Source organism: Pan troglodytes, chromosome 6 (assembly GCF_028858775.2).
Source record: "Pan troglodytes isolate AG18354 chromosome 6, NHGRI_mPanTro3-v2.0_pri, whole genome shotgun sequence".
NCBI classification, from domain to species: domain Eukaryota; kingdom Metazoa; phylum Chordata; class Mammalia; order Primates; family Hominidae; genus Pan; species Pan troglodytes.
This window is the reverse complement of record NC_072404.2, coordinates 120,427,233-120,453,419: the sequence shown is the minus strand read 5'-3', so window position 1 is coordinate 120,453,419 and position 26,187 is coordinate 120,427,233. Positions and strand designations below refer to the sequence as shown.

General features: G+C 36.8%; 1 protein-coding gene across 13 annotated transcripts in view; it reads right to left on the bottom strand.

Annotated features, from left to right (window-relative positions):
• Window positions 1-26,187, bottom strand: part of KMT2E (lysine methyltransferase 2E (inactive)) — a 99,498-nt gene that overhangs the window by 42,491 nt on the left and 30,820 nt on the right. For 7 of the 13 annotated variants that reach the window (XM_003318730.7, XM_009453924.5, XM_009453926.5 and 4 more), the window contains 3 exons: window positions 9,401-9,515; window positions 8,094-8,323; window positions 4,864-4,944 (listed from right to left, as the gene is read on the bottom strand). In XM_003318730.7, the coding sequence (XP_003318778.1) occupies window positions 4,864-4,944; window positions 8,094-8,323; window positions 9,401-9,515 (426 nt within the window). Of the gene's footprint in view, window positions 1-4,863; window positions 4,945-7,262; window positions 7,648-8,093; window positions 8,324-9,400; window positions 9,516-26,187 lie in introns of all 13 variants that reach the window. The other 6 variants (XM_063815496.1, XM_063815499.1, XM_063815498.1 and 3 more) reach the window with 3 other exon arrangements.

Below are 26,187 nucleotides of genomic sequence, written 5' to 3'. Positions count from 1 at the left end.
CGCCTGTAATCTCAGCACTCTGGGAGGCCGAGGCAGGCAGATCACGAGGTCAGGAGATTGAGAACATCCTGGCCAAGATGGTGAAGCCCTGTTCTCTACTTAAAAAAAAATAATAAAAAAAATTATATATATATACACACATACACACACACACACACACACAAATTAGCAGGGTGTGGTGGCTCATGCCTGTGGTCCAGCTACTCGGCAGGCTGAGGCATGACAATGGCTTGAACTCAGGAGGCGGAGGTTGCAGTGAGCCGAGATCGTACCACTGCACTGCAGCCTGGTGACACAGCAACACTCCATTTCAAAAAAAACAAAAAACAAAAAACAACAACAAAAAAACAGCACAGCTCCTGCTGGAAGGAAATTTGACAATCTAACAAAATTTTATATATACATTTATCACTATACTGAACAATCTCACTTCTATCTATAATAACAAAAGAACCAAAACAACTCTAATGTCCATACAAAGGCAACTAGTTGAATAGAGTACAAAAAAAGATACAGTACATTGAAGCTCTATCAGTCAATGTCTACATACTACTGTGATCTTCAGCATATATTTTTAAGAGAAAAGAAATGTGGTGAAGACTGTATAATATGCTACTGCTTACCTAAATAAGGAGGGAAATACAAATATATAGATACATATCTACATATAATAAGCAAGCAGGGATGAGTTAGACTTAACTTGCTTTATATATTTGTCTACCTTGCTTTACATATTTGACTTTAGAGTGACAGAATACTTTCCTTTATATATTTGACTTCAAGTCTAACTTGCTTTATATTTGAGTTTAGAATGATAGAATACTTCTTACATAATTATAAAGGTAAATAAAATACAAAAAACAATTCTGTTTTTGAGACAGGGTCTCCCTCTGTTGCCCAGGCTGGAGTGCAGTGGCACAATCATAACTCACTGCAGCCTCAACCTCCCGGGCTCAAGCAATCCTCCTGCCTCAGCCTCCCAAAGAGCTGGGACCACAGACACATACCATCTTATCCAGCTAATCTTTGCTTTTTTTTTTTTTTTTTTTTTTTGAGACACAGGCCCGCTCTCTCACACAGGCGGAGTGCAGCTGTGTGATCTCAGCTCACTGCAACCTCTGCCTCCCAGGTTCAAGCAATTCTCATGCCTCAGCCTCCTGAGTAGCTGGGATTACAAGCACCTGCCACCATGCCTGGCTAATTTTTGTATTTTTTTTGGTAGCAATGGTGCCTTGCCATGTTGCCTAGGCTGGTCTCAAACTCCTGACCTCAAGTGATCCACCCGCCTCAGCCTCCAAAAGTGCTAGGATTATAGCTGTGAGCCACTGCGCCCAACCAACAATTCTTAAAAAACAAAAATTACTGATTACTTCTACATTTCTGGTAGGAATATAAAATCGAATAGCCATTCCGGAAAATAGTCTGACAATATCATAAATATCTAAACATGCAACTACCATATAATCAAGCTGCTGTTCTCTTGGGCATTTAACCCAGAGAGGGGGAAAAACAACTTAGGTTCACACAAAAACCTGTAAACAAATGTTCACAGAAACTTTATTTGTAATAGCCAAAAAAGTGGAAACAACCCAAATGGTCTTCAATGGGTGAATAGGTTAAAGAAACTATGGTACATATATACCATGAAATACTATCAGCAATAAAAAACAAAATCATGATACATCCAACAAATTGGAGGGCTCTCTAGGGAATCACGCTGGATAAAAAAGTCAATGCCAAAAGGTGACATACTGGGTCAAATGAAGTCATAAATGTATGACTTCATTTATGTAACATTCTTGAAATGACAAAATTATAGAAATCGATTACAGAATAACAGTTGGCAAAGTTCAGGGGTAGAAGGTGGGTATGACTATAAAGGGTAGCATGACTCCTGGCAGTGACAGAAATGTTCTATAAAGTGACTGTGTTAATGCCAATATCCTAGTTGTGATATTGTATTAATAGTTATGCAAGATGTTAACACTGGGGGAAAATAGGTAAAAGATATCTAGGCTCACTCTACATTATTTCACAACTGCATGTGAATCTACAACTCAGAACATTAAATTTTTTAAAAATCAATAAAATTAATGACCTAAACAACATAAGTGTGTATCCAGTTGGTGTTATAAACACACAATTATTTCAAGAGACTTAAAACACAATATTGACTATAAAACCCTCGTACACTATGCCCTATGGGGGGAAAGTTCTAAATTGTTTTACACAATCATATTGTTGGTGCTAGTGTTGCTGGTGCTGTTACTCCAAGACTATTATATTCTTGTGTAGGATTAAACAGTTAACCAATTGTGAGATATTCTAATTACATTATTCTCTGTATTGTTGACAACTAGAATAAAAGGAGATAAACATGAAACAGCTACATAAAAACTTGTATTCCTAAATTTCAATTACAATTATCAGTATAAACTCATGTATTTTATCTTAAAGAAACAGATGAAACATACTTCCTAGCTTTGTCTACTAAAAAGACTAGGAACAGCGACCAATCTAGTAGGAAAGGGCATGACTAGCTCTCCAATTCTGGTCTTGAAAGCCAACTCTGAATTTGGGGCACAGAAGTGCAGGATAAGCCTGAGACATCTTGTCACACCAGATATCTTCTTTGCCATGAAGTACCACTAGGGTATTGTTTAAAGGACTTGATAACCAGCTTGAAGAGGTTCCTACTGACCAGAAATGGAATGAAATTTAAGCATCAATAAGGGTAATAACTGCAATAGACTGACATCCACTATGGTTTAAATCCATGAGGTCATAATGATACTTAATTTTTCATTATTCTGAAAACCAGTAAATAAAGGCTAAGACTCAAGAAGCATTTATCCAGCCTTTCCTCAATGAAATATATCTTAAGAGAACCGAATAGTTAACATAGAGACATGGCCGGGCAAGGTGGCTCTCGCCTGTAATCCCAACACTTTGGGAGGCCGAGGTGGGAAGATTGCTTGAGCCCAAGAGTTCTAGACCAGCCTGGACAACATGGTGAAACCCTGTGCCTACAAAAAAAAAAAAAAAAAAACACAACTAGTCAGGCATGGTGGCGATGCCTGTAGTCCCAGCTACTTGGCAAGCTGAGGTGGAAGGATGGGAGAATCACCTGAACCCAGGAGGCTGAGGCTGCAGTGAGCTGTGGTCACACGTAGCCTGTTCGACAATGTGAGATCCTGTCTTAAAAAAAAAAAGAGAAGTTTGTTCCAATAAAAATATTCCAGCTGATAAGTAATGAACAACAGAATTAACATATCACTAATTTGCAACCCCTAATAAATTAGTGGATCTAAGGACTATCACTGGCTTCCATCATGAGACAACCAGAAATCATGTGCCACCTGATAAGACAACACAGTCTAACTATGAAAATAGTCTTATAAAAAAAAAAAAAGAAATTGAACCTAAATCTGATCAAGCCTATAGACATAAACACCTTCTTACAGAAATAGAACAGGGAAACTTGTGAAATCATGGGAATACAACTGGCAAAACTCATCAGGACAAACAGCTGAGTTCCCTAAACATGCACACTGTAATGGTAACCAGGGATGGTAGGGAGGGAGGAGTAGGTTTAGAAACTTGAGAGATGAATATCAACCAATCAATATCATAACAATGGCTGGGTGAGCCAGAGATTTTGTTCCATGTACAATAATGGCTTTGCGGTTTTTTGTTTTTTTGAAACAGGCTCTCACTCTGTCATCTAAGCCGGGGCACAGTGGCATGACCATGCCTCACTGCAGCCTCGAGCTCACAGGCTCAGGCTATCCTCCCACCTCAGCCTCCCAAGCAGCTAGGACTACAGATGTGTGACACCACGCCTGGCTCATCTTCTGTATTTTTAGGAGAGACAGGGTTTCACCATGTTTCCCAAGCTGGTCTCGAACTCCTGGGCTCTCATGATCTACCTACCTCGGCCTCCCAAAGTGCTGGGATTACAGGCCTGAGCCACCTTGCCCAGACGGTTTGTAATTATTTTTGTAAAAAGAATTGACAGACATATTCTGAAATATATATACACACAAATACATATATACTGAAATATACATGGATGAAATAATATGATATCTGGGAGTTGCCTTAAAACAACATGTAAAGGGAGAAGAAACACATGGCAGTATAGATGGGACAAGAATGTCGATAATTACTGAGGTAGGGTGGTGGAAATGTGAGTTTATTATGTATTATTTTATTTTTACGTAAGTTTGAAATGTCCATAATAAAAAGATTTTAAAAAACAAAAAAGAAATGTGGGGAAAAAAATTACAAACAGGAAGAATGATAGATCTACTAAATTCTTTAACTAAGGGAGTATTCATCTAGTAACTCTTTAATATAGCGCATTCCAGTTAAAAAAGATGCCATCAGGTAGAAGATGCACTATTATTTTATGCATCATTAATAAAGTAAAAACCCTATAAACTATGACACACTATTGATAGATATTTTCCTGATTTTAGAGTTGTCAGAATACAAAAATAATAGTAAGAATACACATAAAAATGGAAAAGCGTATGTTAGAATCGATGAAACACAGTGATCCATTAATTCTCCTTTTTTCTTTTTCTCTTTTTTTTTTTTTTTTTTTCAAAAGAGACTGGGTTTTACTCTGTCACCCAGGCTGGAGTGCAGTGGCACAATCAAAGCTCACTGCAGCCTCAAACTCCGGTGCTCAAGCAATCTTCCTGCCTCAGCCTCCCAAGTAGTTGGCACTACAGGCATGAGCCACCATGCCCGGCTGTGATTCATTAATTTTTTAACTCGAATTCATAAAGGAATTTCTGTTAACTAGTATTACCTCAGTAAAATTACTGGCAATGTTATCAGATATGTGCAACTTACCTAGGCTGACAACGTTCACATAGATATGTATCAGGAATATGCTGCCTATCAATCCCCATGCAGTCAATATGTTGCCAAACGCTTAAAAAAAAACAGAACATATGTAATATTATTTAAGTCATCCTTAAATTAAGATTTGATATTCCATTTAACTATCATTTAATAAGCACCTACTTTGAGCTTAGTACTCCTAAATGGTACTCTGAGAAATTCATAGAAACGTGTCTTCAAGGCGATAAAATTTTGAGATGCAAAAGCAAGAGGACAAATATAGGATACGTAAATTTTTAAAGCAGATACAATTTTAAAATATAAAATGTATAATTTATTCTACAAATATTATTAGAAATCACAATGTAAAGATGGCCACACTATTTGTAATTAATGAGAAAAGCACCTTGGAGAATAATGAACTTGACTCGAACCTCGTTTGGGAAATAGTAAGCTATCAGTGTAGCAACATTTATCAAATATCATTTATCAGATATGAAGAGAAAGTGGCCACAAGGCGCTCAACATATATGAAGAGAAATATTCATTTTGAGAAATAGGAGGAGGTTAAAATTGGATTAATGAAGTACAGTCAGATTACTTAGGACTTGGAATGTGCAGACATGTGTAAATTTCCTCTGTCAACAGGTAACAATTTTTTACAGGTGCTTTGGTGGCAGGTATTATTAATTCAAAGAAGAAACTGCAAGCAGAAAGACCAACTAAAGAGGCATTTCCAACATTCCACACTTGAGTTAAAGGAGGGCAGAACCAGAATTAACGCCAGAGAAAAATAAGTTAAAGAATGTAAGAGGCATTCTATGAGGACAGAGATTAAACCTAATTACTTTTAACAGAATACATGGACCAGTTTGAGGCAAATTTCTCAATTTGTTACTATTGTATTTTATTGCCAAGACTAATTTGTCTAAAGTTGATATATATGCCTGACTCCAAAAAGTCTTAGTTATTCCTTACATAAGAATAAACTACTTCTAATATATAACTACAGTAGCTTCCCCCTTATCCATGGTTTGCTTTTCGTGGTTTCATTTACCTGTGTTCAACCACAGTCTGAAAATATTAAGACATTTTCAGGAAGAGGGAGAGAGGGGGGCAGAAGGAAAGAGAGAGAAGGAGAGAGACAAAGACCACATTTACTTCTATTACAGTATGCTGTTACAATTGTTGTTAAGCTCTTACTGCATCTACTTTATAAATTAAACTTTATCATAGGTATTTATGTATAGGAAAAAACAAAGTACTGTAGGGTTCAGTACTCTCTGCAGTTTCAGGCATCTACTGGGCGTCTTGGAACATATACCCCAGGGAAAGGAGGGACTACTGTTCCAAACTAACTGCTACTGTGTTGTTCTTTACTTTTCAACTGAGAATGTTGGGGCAAGAACTGACAGAATGTGAAATATACATCAAAGTGGAAAAAAGATGTGAAAAAGAAAAGTAGCACAAATGACAAGGGTTAGAATAACAAATTAAATTAAATTTGTGGGGCAAGTAATGATGTCATGCAGACAACAGAAGAAACAAAGCTAGAATATGAATAAATTATCAGAGCTGTGGATGTCAGACTTCAAAGAGATGAGTATAAGTAGTAGGAACATGTAAAAATAATGAGCCAACGTAAAGTTAGAATAGAGCCTTCCAGGAGACTACAGGCTGAGCAACAGAAAAACAGAGTAACAAATATTAGAGTCATAACAAAAAGTACTCTCTGAGAAGCAAATAACTTGAATAATCCAAAAACTGTGAACTGGTCCTTCAATAATTTGTAGATGGATATAAAAACTCCTGAGGACAATTTTACTATTCGCTAATAGAGATAACTGTATCTTATATATAGACCATCGCCATTATATCAAAAGAAGAACACTGCTAAGATTATGTATTAAAATAAAAATTACATACCAAAGTATGTAATTTATCACATTAGACAAAATCAGCCAAGAGAAAGCTTTTCTATACGACTGGCTACAATATGATTTGACATTTTCTACTATGAGGAAAGCAAAGTGTCACTGAAGTTATTTTTAGTTTTTTAATTTACCTCCTAAATAAATTTACTGAAGTCATTATTCATGGTAGAATGTATTACAGGTAATGAAAGTTTATTTTTACATTTGGAAAGGTACTACAATATGTTTTTATTATTAAGATAAACTCAAAGTGTTAATATTACAACTTTCCATAAAAATATCAAATTTTACATTCCATTTAATATTTGAATTTCTCATTTTTTGGCAAGAGTAAACAAACTTTTTGAAACATAATGCTAACTGCATGTTTGTATCAATAATATTCAACTCCTAATCACCTAATCTAATAGATGGGGATAATATTACAAGTAATTCAAAGTAATACTTGGCTTTAGGGTCCATTTTTATACTTACATTCAAATATGGGTATATGCCATACTGCATCACATCAAATAATTAAGCAACACCATAATGACCAGACCCAGGAAATTCTGTAAAGCTCCCCAACTTTCTTGCTCTCTACAATGCACTGCGTAAGTACTCTCCGCTTCCCACCCTATGCAGGGGATAAACTCAGTAACTTTCAGGCTGAAATCCTACTGTTCCCTCTTCATCCTCCCCAAATCCTTCCCCCCAGTCAAAAAAAAAAAAAAAAAAAAAAAACAGGAAAAAAAAATGATACAAAACCCCACTTTCTGTCCCAATCACACCTTCTCTAGGGGAGGAGGCCTTTCTTGGTGGCTGAACCAGGGTTGGGGGAGGGGAGACTGTGGTTCTGGTTCAAGGAGACTCCAGAGTGCTGCAAGGTTCAAGTCAAAAGGAGGTGAGAGAGTCAGGTCAAACAAACATCAATCAAAATGTTTAATTTCCGCAAACTGGAAAATCACAGTTGACTAAGCACAAATTATTCCAAAGGAAATACAAAAGACTAAATTCTCTCATTTCTATCTTGTCTACTGCTATGTTTATGTACTTGTACTACTACTGAACTAAGTGAACAGAAAAATGTGATCCTACATGAAAAAAGTTCAGAACTGACTGTCTATTACTCAGTTAACAACAGGGATTTCTAGTAAACTCTTTTTTCACATAGGAGGCTTTTTCTAGGACTGCATCAATAGTAGAAGTCCCACTTAAAATATGTATCCATTAATTGCCTTGAAAGTGACTTTAGTTATCTTTTCCAACATTACCAAAGGTTATCAGCATTCAAGAAAAATAAAATAATGGTGTAAAATATTTTACCTGCATTTGTCACAACAGATCATGTATCCATCATCATGTGTAAAACCACATATGCACCTGGTTACATCAGTACCATAACTTCCATCCTCAGATGTGCTGATTGTAGTAGCACTGGAAGTTTCATCAAAATTAGGAGTGGTAAATATGCCTACTTCATTTTTGCTAATAAGGACTGATGGAGGAGGGGAAGCCGGAGGTGTCGGAGGAGGACGAGCACCATAATTATGGTCCTGAATAATTAAACACAAATATAGCACAATATTATTTAATTTCAACAATGATATAAACCAAGCAACTTAAATAAAATTCAACCCTTAATTTCAATACTCAAGAGATATGAGACTGGCTCATTCCTTCCTTAATACCATTAAAAAAATGACTTGGTGAAGCCAGTTATTAAACCACAGCAGTAAGTGAATATATCTATCTACCAAGTGGGAGTGGTCACATTCACATCCAAATTTCATTCCCTCCCTACCAAATCATAAGATATCTTCACATTCCTATGGTCACATACATAGCTCCACCTCCAAGATGAAAGAAGGTATTAAGATGTGAGAATAGAAGTGTTAAAAAAAAAAAAAAAGAAAAAGAAAAACACACATCTCAGAAATATGGAGCCTAAAGAATAATAAAACAAGACATATTTATCACTATAAAACATATAGTATAGTTTTTTAAATTTAGTAATTTTTATTCTGGTCCAAGTAGTAAATATCTCATAATTCTACCTCATAGTATCATAAATGTGTTGTTATGTAATTACATTTGAATCTAAATGCTGCCTCTTACTAGATATGCAATATTTAATAAGTTAGATAGGCTTTCATTTTCTCACCTATGAAATAAAAGATGAAAACTACATCTCATGAAATTGTTTTTAATGATTAAATAATATATGTCTGACACATAACAAGGGCTCAATAAATGGTAACTATAAAATTTACTATATAAATTACTATATAATTCAAAAACTAAAAATCAAAAAATTAAAACAAAATTAATTACTATATAATTCAAAATTAATAGTAGGTAGTACAATACAACCTTATCTGCATTCTTTTAGGAAGTAAAGAAATATAATATCAAACTATTAACAGCATAAATTGCAAAATAATAAGAGAAACAGTTCACTTTTATAGAACTTTAATCGCTTAATGGTTAATGAAAAATTAAACGCCTAATTATTTTGATAGTATGAAACAACCATGCTTTTCAAACATGCCGTTTCAAGCACAGTATCACATGCATCTACTTTCAATCTCTAAATTTAAAAATGTTTTTTCAAAGAAGTGTTTAACACTTACCGCATAGGGCAAACCAATGTAACTGTGTGAATGATGTGAGCTGCTGGTATATAACTGGTGGGGATAACTGTTGGATTTCTCAACTACCACAGGGCTAGCTTCTACGGATTCTGGTCTGGGGGGAAAAAGTTGCATCAAAGAGAATTCCATTCTTTTTTTTCCTCTTAATCAATTTAATTAAAATGATAAAGTACTTACAGCAAAATATTGGCTATACAAATACAGTATCTACTTACAGCAGGTGGATACACTATAGATAAGATATATCCCATCTAGATTATGTGTCATAAGCAAACTTATGTTTAAGTAAAATAAATGTCCCAATCCAAGTTCAAATATAGTTTCCCTCTCTCTCATTAAAAAAAATTACTAGAGGCCAATTATTATTTAATAAACCCTACGGCACTGAGAAAACTAGCAAAGGGGTGCAAAGAAGTAGTAGAAATAATTTAAGCAAGACTAAAACACACAGAATCTATATGGACCTCAAATGGAACTGAAGTATGCATTTCAGTGTTCAAAAATATATGCATGTGTTGAGTGTGACCAGATATTAATATAATAAAGCCTTGGAAATGTCAGTAAACTTAAGGAATAGGAAGTTTCAAAATAAACCAGGATTTATACCTGAAAAAAAACATAAACAGCTATCTGTAAGATGAGCAATTCTGGTCTTAGATGATGGAGACTGATCAACTACTGATACAATTTGCCCACTGTTGTTGACTTACAAGCTCCCTGGCCTAGCATTTTACATACATCACTTTCCCAACTTCTTTACTCTTACCAATCCTCCTGAGCTCTACTTGGTTAATTCCTACTGATCAACAAGGTTGTGAACCTACATCTGAGGTCAGTTCACACTAAAATTAATCTCTCCCTTGCAAATACTCAATAACATGATTTGTTTCTGTGCCTTTATTTTACAAAACTATAACATCACTTGAAAAATTTTTCATGACAATCTTTATCCTACCTCCTATTAAAACTTTACATTAGAACTTAGTACTATTTGCACTATTATTTAGTTTAAGGATATTTAGTGGTTATATTCTGATTAGTCATGAGACTAGCAGCATAAAAAGCATTTTTTACAGTCAACTGCTTCTTAATATACTGTCATCCCTTCACGAAGTCTCAATTTAGCTCTCAGTGGCTGCTGTTGTAAGCGCTGTGTGCCAGAATCAGCAAAAAGAGGAGATATAAACTGAGGTTATCTAATGGTTCTAAAGGAGATTGTGAAGAGTCTCCATTATGTTCTGAATACAGTCATGCTTTGCTTAAAATTGGAGATACATTCTGAGAAATACATCATTAGGTGATTTCACCGTTGTGTGAACATGACAGAGTGTACTTTACACAAACCTAGATGGTATAGCCTACTATACACCTAGGCTAAATGGCATAACTATTGCTCCTAGGCTACAAACCTATACAGCATGTTATGCGCTGAATATCGTAGGTAACACAATGCACTGAATATTGTAGGTAACACAATGCTAAGTATTCTGTATCTAAACACATCTAAACATAGAAAATAAGGGCTGGGTGTAGTGGCTCATGCCTATGATCTCAACACTTTGGGAGTCTGAGACAGGAAGGTCACTTGAAGCCTGGAGTTCAGGAGTAGCTTGGGTAAGATAGCAAGACTTTCTATACAGACATTAAAAATTAAAAAAAAAACTAGCCAAGCGTGTTGGCACACGTCTGTAGTCCTAGCTACTTGGGAGGTTGAGGTGGGAGAACTGTTTGGGCCTAGAAGTTTGAGGTTACAGTGAGCTATGATCATGTCACTGCACTCTAGCCTGGGCAACAGAATGAGACTCTGTCTCTAAAAAGAGAAAAAAACATGTACAGTAAAAAAACAATAAAAAAGATAAAAAATGGTACACGTGTAGACGGCACCTCCAATATAATCTTATGGGACCACCATTGTATTATGTGGTCTGGTGTTGACTGAAACGTTGTTATGTGTGCATGACTGTACTTTGAAAACCAATATTCACCTGTAATCCCAGCACTTTGGGAGGCCGAGGCGGGTGGATCACAAGGTCAGGAGTTCAAGACCAGCCTGGCCAAGATGGTGAAACCCCATCTCTACTAAAAATACAATAAGTAGCCAGGGGTGATGGCAGGCACCTGTAATCCCAGCTACTTGGGGGCTGAGGCAGGAGAATCGCTTGAACCCAGGTGGCAGAGGTTGCAGTGAGCCCAGACTGCGCTACTGCACTCCAGCCTGGGCAACAGAGTTAAGACTCTGTCTCCAAAAAAAAAAAAAAAACAAGAAAATCAATATTCAGCTAACGTCTATGCTGTTACATTAAGAATTCACTTATTCATTATTTTAAAAGAAATGTTTCTTAATTTCAAAATTAATACATGCTAATTGTAGAAAATCTAAATATAGCAGTAATAAGAAAATGAAAGACCATGTCTCCACCCAACTCCCAAACATTCTCATGTTAATATTGCCATGTATCTTTCTCTAAACTTTTCTATGCATCATTATATCTACACAATTTTTGCTTTTTAAAATCTGAAAATATATGTATTCATGATTTACTTTTTCCATCTTTAAATGTCAACATATATACTTTATTCTTGGTAATAATTGCTTATTTCATTATATGAATATAAATTTATTTAACAATTTCCCCTATGGGTAAATATTGACATTATTTCTATTTGTCACTATTAAAAGTATTACTGCAAATGTACATCCATTTATCTTTTCTGCATAAATGGTAGTATTTCTATAACATGAGTTCCTGTAGGTACAATTGCTGAACAAAAGGGTAAATGTACATAAAACTGATACTACCAAACTGCCTTTGATTACAACAGTGACACTTTTTAAATTCTTTAAAAATTACACAGAAGGAAGAAGTGAAGTTTTAGCAACGATTTACAGTACTATTATTAAAGCAACATGCAGGAACGGTGGCCAGAGCACAAAGATTCACTCTTAAAAATTTAGATCAAACTCTGCAAAACATGTTACTAAAAGGTGTGGGCAAAACTTGGATATTTTGGAGTAGCGGCCATAACTTTTGCAGTTTGAGGTCCAACAGCAAAACTAGCATGAATTTCTTTTTCCTTCTTCCCAAATGTAAGGACAGAAGTGTTACATTTCTAAGTGTTATACTTCATAATTATTTACAGAAGTGTTTATATAATTATGTATCAAAACATAATCCATGATGCAGTGTTCATTCTATAGAAAAATGAGATTTCACATACATAATTTTGATATCTTACTCTTCAGTTAGAGAGTGAAGAGCTTATATAGTGGTTTATACTCATTCATATACTGCTTTGTATGTTCTTTTTTTCTTTTAGCCTGTCAGCAGGAAGTATGTATATGTTCTAAAATCACTGAATCCAAAAAAGATTTTCTCTTTATCCATGGGAAATTTCCCAAAAGATATTCATTGCATACTCCAAGAATTCAAAATGTTCAAAATTTTCAAAATGGTCAAAAATAAACTGCAATTACTTTTGCACCAACCTAGTAGCAGGTAATGAAATTATTCCCAATATATAAGCAATAAGGTATGGTCAAAACCACCATAATTTGTAGATGAAGTCACCTTTTCAAAACTCTGAATTCTGTTTCCATCAAGTAGAACAACCGAAATGCGTAAAAGGGGATTCTAACATGCAACTCAGCTCTAAAACTAAAATATAAGTATATTCTGTTGTTAATACATAAGCCAATACTTAGGTGCTGACTGCTTCTTTTAGAAATTCCCCAACAGCTAAAAAATGCAGAAGGAATAAATAAATTAGAAAAATAACTAAACTGCAACCCTTAAGAGGTTATATATCTAGGCAACAAATAACCATGGATGCTAAGACTCTTAGGTAAAAGGTTGATAGGTAGATAAGATGACAACACCTGAATCTGTTGATCATTAATATCATCATTAGGAGTTAGACAACCAAGCTTTATTTGCCTCTCCTAATGCTATGTGATAGGAAGCACACAGTCCCACCTATAAAATATCATACTGAAAAGAAAAATAGAAAAAGAAAAAAGGAAAAGAACAGAACTCGAAGCTAATTATATCTCTAAATCCAAATACCAGTTTATCAGAAATATGGGGGAAGTAGAATATTACATGACACCAGAAGGAGGCAATCAGCCAACTCCAGAATGTTAAAACTTCCATAGGCTGAATTTTCCAGTTTCTTCACCAGGTCTACAGCACAAAGGAAAACAAATTTTAAAAGAGGGGGTTGTTATAGATGAAGAGAGATTCAAGAGACATTTCAAGCAAATGCAATGTGTGAATTTTGATCGGATCCCAATTTGAACACATCACAAAAAGATTTTTGAGACGAGTGAGAAAATTTGAAGATGAACTGGATATTTTATGTTAATTTTGTTATATAATAGTACTGTAGCAGAACAAAAAAGTCCTCAACTGTTAGTGATAGATACTGAATAATACATGGGTGAAATAATACATGAGAGAAATGGGAATTTGTTTTAAAATACTTAAGAGGCTGGGCGCAGTGGCTCACGCTTACGATCACAGCACTTTTGGGGGCCAAAAGGGAGGATTACTTGAGGCCAGAAGTTCATGACCAGTCTGGGCAACACAGCAAGATCCCACCTCTATCAAAAAATGAAAAAATTAGCTGGGCATGGTGGCTCACACCTATAGTCCTAGGCTTCAGCCACTCAGGAGGCTGAAGCAAAAGGATCACCTGAGACAGGCAAGTTGAAGATGCAGTGAGCTATGATCATGTCACTGTACTCCAGCCTGGGTTGACAGAGTGAGACTCTGTATCAAAACAAAAACAAACAAAAAAAACAACTCAAAGACAGATGAAACAAGATTGGCAAAACTTTGAATACTGTTGAAGCTAAGTAACGGCCAACTGGGATTACTATTCTGTTTTACATACTGTCATGTATATATCTGCATTTCCATACTAAAAAGTGGAAATAAAAAAGCTGTCCAAGCATTTTTATCTTACATTTAGAATCTCTATACACTGGGTGCCAGCAAGAATAGTAGTCTATCGCTTTTCCTCCCACTCACAAAGATGTCCTGGGCATTTCTAAACCCCTATTTGTAGAATAACTCTTAACCCTTACTCCTTAATTTCAACACATTTTTCAAGGTTTATTTCAAGTATTCTTAAAAGAGTCCTTTCTTGACTGCTTCAACTCCATAATTTTAGGATTCATGAAGCACTTATTTACTGTATTGTTATTACTTTTCACACAATTATTTTTGTGCTCTGCTAACAATCTTCTGTCATGCATCTATTATTTTTTCTTCCAAACTCTTTTATAACGAGGCATTTTCTCCAGTAGAAGGAATGCCATATTGACCTCTCTGAACTTGAGGTTTTTTATATGTAAAGTGGGAATAAGGATATTTGCTTTACCTTCTTCCCAGCAATATGAAGTTCAAATGTTATAAAGGATGTGAAAATGCATTTTCTCAACTATAATGCCTTACACAGATACATTACACTACTTACTTGTTCAGAATTTGCTCTCAAGTACAACTACAAATACTCTGTCTGAAGCTCCTTAAAAATTGTTTTATAACTTTAGTTCACAATAATTCAAACTTCCAATAGAGTGGTTCTATGTACAAGCCCAATGACACCGTTTTAAATAAATCACTAATTTTGCTAGAGGAGACAGAACCTATTACCCTAGTAAAAGAAATTTACTACAAATAATATATAGGAAAAACCCAGTAATGCTGGAGGAAGACAAACACCCCATGCATATGCAAAAAGACAGGAAAACATGGCAGGTGGAATCTTCAAGTAGCATGTAAAGGTCAGACTTCAGGAATAGTGTTTATTCATGTAAGCAGTCTCTCAAAAGCAAGTAATGTCTAAACCCCTGTAATAGATAGAGCCAGATTTTCCTTTGGAGGTGTGGATTTAGAAAAACTTCACAATAAACTGTATCTCTCTGTGTGTTTATAACATAAACATCTGACACAAATTCAAGTACTTGCACTGAAATCTCATGGCAACATTTGGTATAAAATGGTAGTCATCCGGAATGATTCTAAATATACTTAATTTTTTTTCCTAGCTCCAAATTAAATAGCAAATTTTTAAAACATCAAAAAGCTCAGAGACCCCTGGAGACTACATCCATTTAAACCACTTTGATAGCACTGATTAAACAAATATTGAGGGCTTAATGTTCACTAGCAACCATCAGAGATACAAAGATAAGACATTGTCTCTGCCTTCAAGGAACTTACAATAATATAGTTTTCTTTCAATCAATAAACATTTGAGCACACAGTAAGCACCAGGCAGTGAGATACTGTACCAAATGCTGGAAATAAAAAAAAAAAAAAGTGATCCCTCTTCTTAAGAAACTAACAGGCAAACAAACAAGTGTAACAATAATTACAGTAGTGCCATCAGAGGTATGCACAGGAGCCTTCATAATAGTAGTCACATTTAAGCAAGTTTTAAAGAATGGCAATTTAACAAGTCCATGAAATAGAGAAGGCAAAGAGATGGAGAAAGTATTCCAGACACAAAGCACACATGCAGTCAGAGATAACAACAACATGACACATTTAAGCACGTTTCTCTAAGCATGATCTACAGACAACCAGCAGCACAATTACCTGTAGTGCAAGATGTTACTTTTCACAGCTCTACTTAAATGTAATGAACCAGAATGTTTAAAGATTGAGCTTAGAAATCTACATTTTAATAAACACCTTCAATTTTATGTTCACTGAAGTTTACGAAGAACAGACTGAAAAAGAATTACTAAAATTCAGAACAGTTAAAGGAGTGGAGGATGTGCCAGAGATGAGAATAGACAAGGACTAGTTCAAGAAGAACCCTGCGTATCCAGCTAAGAAATGAATATGATCTCTTATCCTGAAAAACTATACAGAGGGCCAGGCACAACAGCTCACGCCTATAATCCCAGCACTTTGGGAGGCTGAGGCAGGAGGATCACTTAAGCTCAAGAGTTTGAGTCCAGCCTGGGCAATATAGTGAGACCCCATCTCAAAAAAAAAAAAAAAAAAAACCTAAAAAGAAAAACAAAAACCACACAGAGCCACTAATGGGTTGTCTCTCTCCCAAGCAAGTTAATGATGTAACTGGCGTAGTAGTATGACAAAATAAAACTAAGAGCTTCAAATGTGAGGTTGGGTAATCTGTAAATAATTCTCCTAGATTCAGTAGGCTCAGGAGAAGCCCTGAAACTGATCAGAGCAGGTAAAAAGTACTACCTCTCCAAGACTCCTTCCATCATCCTCACTCACAAATAGGTAAATTTCCTCTGCTCAATCTAATTCTTCACTTTTCTGAAAAGCACTTGGCACTATGTCTAGTTTCAAAGTGATCCTCATGACTGCATGGCATCCAGAGTCCAAAGTGGTAACTTTTTTATTTAACAAAGAGATATTAAAATGTGCAACTTGCGGGCTGGGCGTGGTAGCTCACGCCTGTAACCCTAGCACTTTGGGAGACCAAGGCAGGTGGATCACCTGAGGTCAGGAGTTCAAGATCAAGCCTGACCAACATGGTGAAACCCTGACTCTACTAAAAATACAAAATTAGCCAGGCATGGTGGCGCATGCCTATAATCCCAGCTAGTCGGGAGGCTGAGGGAAGAGAATCGCTTGAACCCAGGAAGCAGAGGTTGCAGTGAGCCGACTGCACCATTGCACTCCAGCCTGGGCAACAAGAGCAAAACTCCATCTCAAATAGATAGACAGACAGACAGACAGACAGACAGACAGATAGACAGAGCAACTTGCTTTTACAACAAATAATTCCCCAATTTTTTCCTTTTTTTTTTCCTTGAGTTCCTTCAACTACAGAGCCAAGTGTCTTAATGATTTGCCTTCATTTTTTATGAGGTACAGAACACAGGGTACATCAACCATCATTAGGTTCATCTGATACAATGACCTGTGAAAATAAAAGACTTTGATGAATCTATCAATTACACTATCAACAAAAGTAATTCTTAATTCTCTGCAGCCTTTCTTTAAAAAAAAAAAATTTTTTTCGCAGCCTTTTTTTTTTTTTGAGACAGAGTCTTGCTCTGTCACCCAGGCTGGAGTGCAGTGATGTATCTCAGCTCACTACAAGCTCCACCTCCCGGGTTCAAGTGATTCTCGTGTCTCAGCCTCGTAGTAGCCGGGATTACAGGCATGTGCCACCATGCCCGGTAAGTTTTTGTATTTTTAGTAGAGACCAGGTATTGCCATGTTGGCCAGGCTGGTCTCAAGCTCCCGACTGCAGGTGATCTGCCCACTTTGGCTCGCAAAGTGCTGAGATTACAGGCATGTGCCACCATGCCTCGCCTGTTTCTTCTTTTTTAAGAGAGAAGGCATTACTCTGTCACCCAAGCTGGAGTGCAGTGGTGTGAGCATAGCTAACTATAGCATCAAACTCCGGGGCTTGAGTGATCCTCCCATGTCAGCCTCCTGAGTAGATTACAGTCATGAGCCACTATGCCTGGCTAATTTTTTAAAAAATTTTTGTAGACAGCAGGGGTCTCACTATGTTGCCCAGGCTAGTTTCAAAAATCCTGGGCTCAAGAGATCCCCTCACCTTGATCTCTCAAAGTGCTGGGATTACAGGCATGAGCCACTGTGTGCCCAGCAAGAATCAGCTTCAAGTGCCTATCTTTGATCTATAGCACATTACTATAAATTCTGAAAAGCAATCTTTATATAGACTTTAGAGTTGAGAGAATAAAATTATTATATATTTTAAGTCCGTAAATTCTTATAACTATATGATCTGCAAAATAGATCTTTAATCCTTCATCAATTAAACAGTATGCAAAAAATTTCATAGTAAAAATACTATCACTCAAAAAATACCAGTACTTGTTAAAATTCTTTATACTGAATAACTTTACATCCCTTCTCTTCCTACGTTATGTCTCAATTTATTATATCATGGTCAGTAAACAATCACTTAGATAACATAGATATTAATAGTAAATTTCAATCTCCCTCTCATCACTATTTTAATTCTGCCAGTTTCCTAATGCCTTTAAAAAAATTTCCAGCTTCCCAAAACAGGTATTAACCAAAACCGCTACTTAAAAAAACTTAGCATTCAATGTACTGAAATCATGCCAATTTTTAAAGACTATTTATATATGAGGGACTTTTCATTCAATTATACAGCACCGTCAGGTGCTGTATTTTTGTACATCTTTCTACAATGAAGAGGCTATAAAATATGTTTAGCTGTAGTTCTATCTCTTCTTAACAACTGAAGTATAGTTAGGATATGGGCATTCAATAATCCTTCTTAATATAATAAACTTCAGGGTTAACTATTAGATCTTCAAGCAATACAGGCTGGGTGCAGTGGCTCATGCCTGTTATCTCAGCACTTTGGGAAGCCAAGGTGGGCAGATCACCTGAGGTCGGGTGTTCGAGACCAGTCTGGCAAACATAGTGAAACCCCATCTCTACTAAAAATACAAAAAAAAAAAAAAATTAGCTGGGTGTGGTGGTGCATAGTTGTAATCCCATTTACTTGGGAGGCTGAGGCAGGAGAATCGCTTGAACCCAGGATGCAGAAGTTGCAGTGAGCCAAAACTGCGCCACTGCACTCTAGCCTGGGCGACAGAGTGAGACTCCTTCTCAGAAATAAAAATAAAAAATAAATAAAAATAAAAAATGACCTTCAAGCAATATGATTCATGACTCAATGCTTACTATATGCCAAACCCTGTGCTACCCATTGTAGATACAGTGATATTAGTGATAAAACAGACAAGATGTTTATAGTCATAAAGCTTATGTTTTAGTAAAAATATAAAGCATGGCAGCAATGAAATAAAACAAGTATTTCAGATACTATTTTAGATAATGCAAGAGGGGAGGCCTCACTAGTATGTGATATTTGAGTTTAGCTAAGATTATGCCAAGAACATAAGAATGATCCAGGCAGAGGAAATCACGAGTACAAAGTCCCTAAGGCAGAAACAAATGTAAAATATTCAAAAGAACAACAACAAAAAATCAATATGGAAGTAATAGTGAGATAAGAGAATAGTGAGAAGAGATTAGGGAAGGAGGGCTTTATGGTCATAAAAAGTTAATATTTTAAGTAAAACAGAAAGTCACTGGAAGCTTTTTAAGTGGGAGAACTGTATGATCTGGTTTATGCTTCAGAAGAAGCATAGTAGCTTCTACAGAGAATAAATGATAGAAGGCAAAAGAGAAACATGGAGAGTATTCCACTCCAGTGTCTAGTCAAGAGATTACAAGGGCCTGGATGAGGACAACAGTAGAAATGGATAAAAGTGTACTGATTCAAAATATACTTTTGGCCAGGCGCGGCGGTTCATGCCTATAATCCCAGCACTTTGTGAGGTCAGGAGTTCGAGACCAGCCTGGCCAACACGATGAAATCCTGTTAAAAATATAAAAATTAGCTGGGCGTGGTGGCACGCACCTGTAGTCCCATCTACTCTGGAGGCTGAGGCAGGAGAACTGCTTGAACCCAGGAGGCAGAGGTTGCAGTGAACCAATATCGTGCCACTGCACTCCAGCCTGGGTGACAGAGCAAGACTCCATTTCAAAACAAAACAAAACAAAAATATACTTTGAAGGAGGACCCAGTACAGACCAATAAATTAGACATAGGGGTTAAGGGGAAAGGACCAATCAAGACTGACAGCTTAGAGTTTTAAGCAACTGGATAGAGATGTAGCCATTTAAAGAAATAGATGATGCGGGGGCAGTGGCTCACACCTGTAATCCCAGCACTTTGGTAGGCCGAGGCGGGCGTATCACCTGAGGTCGGGAGTTTGAGACCAGCCTGACCAACATGGAGAAACCCCGCCTCTAGTAAACATACAAAATTAGCTGGGCATGATGGCGCATGCCTGTAATCCCAGCTACTTGGGAAGCTGAGGCAGGAGAATCGCTTGAACCTCGAAAGCGGAGGTTGCAGTGAGCCAAGATCGTGCCATTGCACTCCAGCCTGGGCAACAAGAGCGAAACTCCATCTAAAAAAGGAAGGAAGGAAGGAAAAAAGGAAGGAAGGAAGGAAGGAAGGGAGGAAGGAAGGGAGGGAGGAAGAGAGGAAAGGAGGAAAGGAAGAAAGAAAGAGAGAGAGAGAAAAAAGAAAGAAAAGAAGAAAGAAAGAAAGAAAAAGAAAGAAAGAAGGAAAGAAAGAAATAGATGAGGCCTGGTGCTGTGACTCATGCCTGTAAATCCAGCACTTTGGGAGGCCAAGGCAGGTGGATCACTTGAGGCCAGGAGTTTGAGACCAGCCTGGCCAACATGGTGAAATCCCATCTCGAATAAAAATAAAAAAATTAGCCAGGCTTGGTGGCCACCTGTAATCTCAGCTACTCGGGAGGCTGAGGCACAAGGCTCACTTGAATCCTGAAGGTGGAGACTGCAGTGAGCTGAGATCATGCCATTGCACTCCAGCCTGGGTGACAGAGCAAGAGTCTGTCGAAAGAAAGAAAGAAAGAAAGAAAGACAGAAAGACAGACAGACAGAAAGAGAGAGAAAGAGAGAGAGAGAAAGAGAAAGAAAGAAAGAAAGAAAAAAAGAAAGAAAGAAAGAAAGAAGAAAGAAAGAAAAAAGAAAAGAGAAAAGAAAAGAAAAGGAAAAAAAAATAGATGAGCCTAAAAAACAATAACCAAAAGTAGATAGTTCGGGGCAGAAGAACATCAAGAATTCCAAGTGAAGCTGTCAACTTGGGTATACAAGTCTGGAGCTTAGGAAGATTATGACTGGACATAAAAAATTGAGGGTAACCACACATAGAGATTATATTTAAAGCCAGGTAATAACCTAAAAACCAAGTTTTTTAAAAGGAGAGGGGACTGCAGTTGAGTCTTAGACATTTAAAGCACCTGGGCATAACAGAATAAGCCAGGAAAAAATGACCAATAGTGGTTAGTTAAGTGTGGTACCTAGAAATCCAAAGTTGAACCTTCCTAGTAGGAAGAAAGAGAAGGGATGATTATTTACATCAAATCTGAAAAAATAGTATATAAATTATAGAAGACTACCAATTAGTCTGACAACACAGGAGGTTATAGTAGTGTTGTGCAACCTGATAATGAATACAAACAGCTTTCTCAAGGAGTTTTGCTCTTAAGAGGATTAGAGAAATGAAATAATAAAAAAGGGAAATAATTCTGTTATATTTACATGTGATAGGAATGATCTAATAGAGAAACTGAAGATGCAAGAGACATGGGATGACTGCAGGCAAGAGAGAAGAATGAAGATTCTGAAAAGGTGAGAAGGGGTAAGATCCAGAGGGCAAGTGGAGGAACAGGACTCTAATTTTTTTTAAAGTGACATTTTTCTTTTTTCTTTATCTTTTTTGAGACGGAGTTTTGCTCTTGTCGCCCAGGCTGGAGTGCAGTGGCATGATCTCAGCTCACTGCAACCTCTGCCTCCCGAGTTCAAGCAATTCTCCTGCGTCTGCCTCCGAGTAGCTGGGATTACAGGCGCCCGCCACCACACCCAGCTAATTTTTTGTATTTTTAGTAGACACGGGGTTTTGCCATGTTCAGCAGGCTGGTCTCGAATTCCTGATCTCAGGTGATCTGCCCACCTCAGCCTCCCAAAGTGCTGGGATTACAGGCGTGAGCCACCGCGCCTGGCCATTTTTCTGTTTTGTAAGAGAAAAAACAGAATTTGAATATAAATACAAAATTTTAGATTTGAAGTTGTGTCCCCAGGACCCAAAACAGTAGCTGGCATATAACAAGCCCTCAATAAATATTTACTAATTTAGAGCACTGAATTAGAACTTTTTTTTTTTTTTTTTTGAGACAGGGTCTCACTTTGTCACCCAGGCTAGAATGTAGTGGTGTGATCTCGGCTCACTGCAGCCTAGACCTCCCAGGCTCAAGCGATCATCCCGCCTCAGCTCAAGTAGCTGGGACTACGGGCACAAGCAACCACACTTGGCTAACTGTGGTATTTTTTTTTTTTTGTACAGATGGGGTTTCATCATGTTGCCAAGGCCAGTCTTGAATTCTTGGGCTCAAGCAACTGGCCAGCCTCAGCCTCCCAAAGTGCTAGGAATACAGGTGTGAGCCACCACGCCTGGCCAGCACTTATTTCACTTAAAATCTTAACTTCTTATGGCCCCTAGGCCCTACTCCTCTCATCTCTTCTTAATATTCTTCCCTTGGTCTATTACTCCCATGTTTGATATTTTTTCCCTGTTCTTTAGGACAATCTAAATTTGTTCCTGCCTTGGAGCTTGTGTACTTGCTGTTCCCTCTACCTAATTATATTTAAAGAAAGTCATACCATTGAAATAGTACTTGCTTAAGCCAATAAAATCAGAGAAAAAATAGTACTCTTCGTTGGAAACAGTACATTATCAAGATTCCTTTGCTCTAAATAAGTGGTAGGCAAACTAGAACCCTGGGTCAAATCCAGCCTGCTTCCTGATTCTGTAGACAAAGTGTTATCGGAACACTGTCATGTCCATTCATTTACACATACAGTCTGCTTTACAGCTGCAAGACCAGAGCTGAGTAGTTACAACAGAAACCATATCATTGCAAGTCTTAAATATTTCTTCTTTAGCCCTTTACAGGAAAGTTCTGCTGATCCTTGCTCTAAATTTAATTCTAAATTCCAAAATAATTAGGCAAGTAAAAGAGGATTTTCAATAACACACACGTATTTTTTAACAATCAGGAACCAAATTAAATTTAAAAATGAGAAAATGTATGGAGAAACTGAGCTAGCTATAAAATCTAGTATTAAATGTCACATGTTGACCCAGGTTTTTAAAACTCTATCCCCTTAAATAATCAAATTTTAAAGTCACAGTGGGGTTTTTTAAAAACTCAGCATTTAATCCTTCATTTGGCTGAATAAAATTATCATGAGATTTCCTGGTATTAAAAAATGAGGATTTTGGCCAGGCACGGGGGCTCATGCCTATAATCTCAGCACGTTGGGAGGCCAAGGCAGACAGATCACTTGAGCCCAAGAGTTCAAGACTAGCCTGGACAACATGATGAAACCCTATCTCTGCAAAAAAATACAAAATTAGCCAAGTGTGGTGGTGTGTACCTGTAGGTCCAGCTACTCGGGGTGCTGTGGTAGGAGGACTGCTTGGGCCTGGGAGGTGGAGGCTTCAGTGACCCATGATCACACTACTGTACTCCAGTCTGTGCGACCTTGAGGTCCTTTTTTGAGTCCCTATCCACCCCCCCAAAAAAAGGATTTCACACAATTGTCTACCATAGCTGCTGAAACAAACGGTATTTCCATTTCCTTTTCTTTTTCCTAAGAGCAGTTATTGTCTTGTGCTAGCTCTTAGAATCCTTGGGAATGTTTATGGTAGGAGAAGGGTTAAAATTGTTCTAAGCCCTTCACTTCCATTTCAACCAGAGTTGTTTTCCTTTTATCTGTTTTATATATTTTGTTTTTGCAGAAGTATTTGAAAAGCACAGGTAGTCATAAATTCAGCCAATAGCTAACAGCACTGGTTTAGTGAGAAAAAGCAAGACATGGATCTAAAATAGACCAGGAATATCACCGTAGTTCTGATAACTTACAATCCGTGACTTCAGGGAAGTTAGTTAACCCTTCTGAACTTTTGTTTTCACATCTTTGAGAAGAAGTTAACATTGGACTCACAGTATAAAAATAATGCAGTAACACATGTAAAACATTTACCTGGCACAGCAGCGCTCAACAAATTGTAATTCACTCCTTCTTCTCTTACTATTAAGTTGAACAATACAGAATTACTGATACCAGACCAATTCTGACCTATAAAAATGGCATTCATATAGTTCAACTTAATCCTGCAAAAATCAACTGTGCAGACAAGAGTTACCAGAGGGCAGAAAGGCCGCCTTACAAGGGTGGCCCTTGGCTGGCATTTGGGAATTTAGCTGGTAAACAGTTCCCTACATTGATAAGAAACTTTCCTCAAATGATAAGGGCAGCTTACTCTGCCTACACTGTTTATACAAACAATATGGTTTATGTTGTATACTTATTTTCTTTCTGGGAGTCTGGAATTTTGGTACATTCTAGGCAGATGCCTACGTGCCATCCCTCAAGAAAAACTTTGGGCACTGAGTCTCTAATGAGCTTCCTTGGTAGACAACATTTCACATGTGTTGTCACAATTCATTGCTGAAGAAATTAAGTGCATCCTATGTGCCTCAATGGGGAGAAGCCTCATAGAATTTTGCACCTGCTTTCCTCCAGGTTTCACCCCATGTACCTTTTCCCTTTGCTGATTTCGCTTTGGATTCTTTTGCTGTAATAAATCTTAGCCATAAGTACCACTACATTCTGGATCCTGTGAGTCCTTCCAGCAAATCTTTGAGCCTGTGGACGGTCTTGGGATCACATTTGACACATCAACTTTTAAAATACAACTATTTTAATGGAAATTTTGTTAAACTGTATTGTACATAGTCCTAACTTCTCAGAATATATTACATAAAATTAGATGGCAAGGTAAATTTTGATGTATTTACATGCTATCATAATGTGATACTCTCAAGGGTTAAATTCTATAAACCTACTTTCTCCTATACTAAATGTCCCAAATTGCCAGGGTACTGACTTCTTCTGAGTAGACACAAACTTTCAGGAATGCAATCTGGCAACATATATCAGTAGCCTTTAAAAAGATCTTGCATTCCATTTGACCTAGTAATTCTAGATCACATTTATTCTAAGTAAATCATTAAAGACATGTACAAAAATTATGCCAAAATGCTAATTTCAATGCAATATTTGGCTCAAACAACGTACATATTCAATGAGACTGATTAAAACTTAATTTTGGTATACCTCTAGACTGGAATACCATGAAACCATTCAAACAGGAGTTTGAAGAAAGAAAGGAAGAAAAAAAGAAAGCCTTTGCATACTATTAGAAGGAGTCTGAATTTAGACTTAAAGGCAACAAAGAAGCAGTGATGTAAAAACCTGGGAAAATTAAATGACTTATGTGTTTTTAGAAAACTTATGGCTTATGTGTATTGCTGTCTTTGAGTGAAAAATAGAATATATGAATAAGACGGCTTTTTTTTGGTGTGAATTTATTAGAGAGGATGAGGGAAAGAAGAGAGAATTAGTATAGTACTAATTTTATTAAGTTTGAACTACTCACAGAACATCTAAGTGGTCTAGTAATGCAGAGGGCTATGTGAGTAGAGCCCACGAGAGAATTAGGTAAGGATGATTTGGAAGTCATGAGCATGCAAAAACAGTGAAAGCTATAGAAGTAGATGACATCTCCAGGACAGTTTAAAAAGTAAGGAAGTACAGATCCCTAGAAAACACAAATATTTAAGAAAAAGAAGAAACATTTAAAAAGGAGATCATGCCATAAAAAGAAAACCAGATGGAAAAAGAGTTCGACGATTCCTCAAAATGTTAAATGTGGAATTATGTTATGACCTAGCAATTCCACTCCTAGCTATAAAACCAAAAGAATTTAAAACAGGGAGTCAAACAGATACCTGTATACCAATGTTCATAGCAGTACTATTTCCAATAGCCAAAAGGTAGGAACAACCCAAGTGTACGTCAAGAGATGAATGGATAAGCAAAATATAGTACATCTATACAATGGACTATTATTCAGCCATAAAAAGGAATGGAATTCTGGTATATGCTATAACATGGTTGAATCCTGAAAACATTATGCTAAGTAAAATAAGCCAGACATAAGAGAATAAGTATTTTATAATTCCACTTATATGAGGTATCTAGAATAGGCAAATAAAGATAGAAACTACAATAGAGGTTATGAGGTACTAGAAG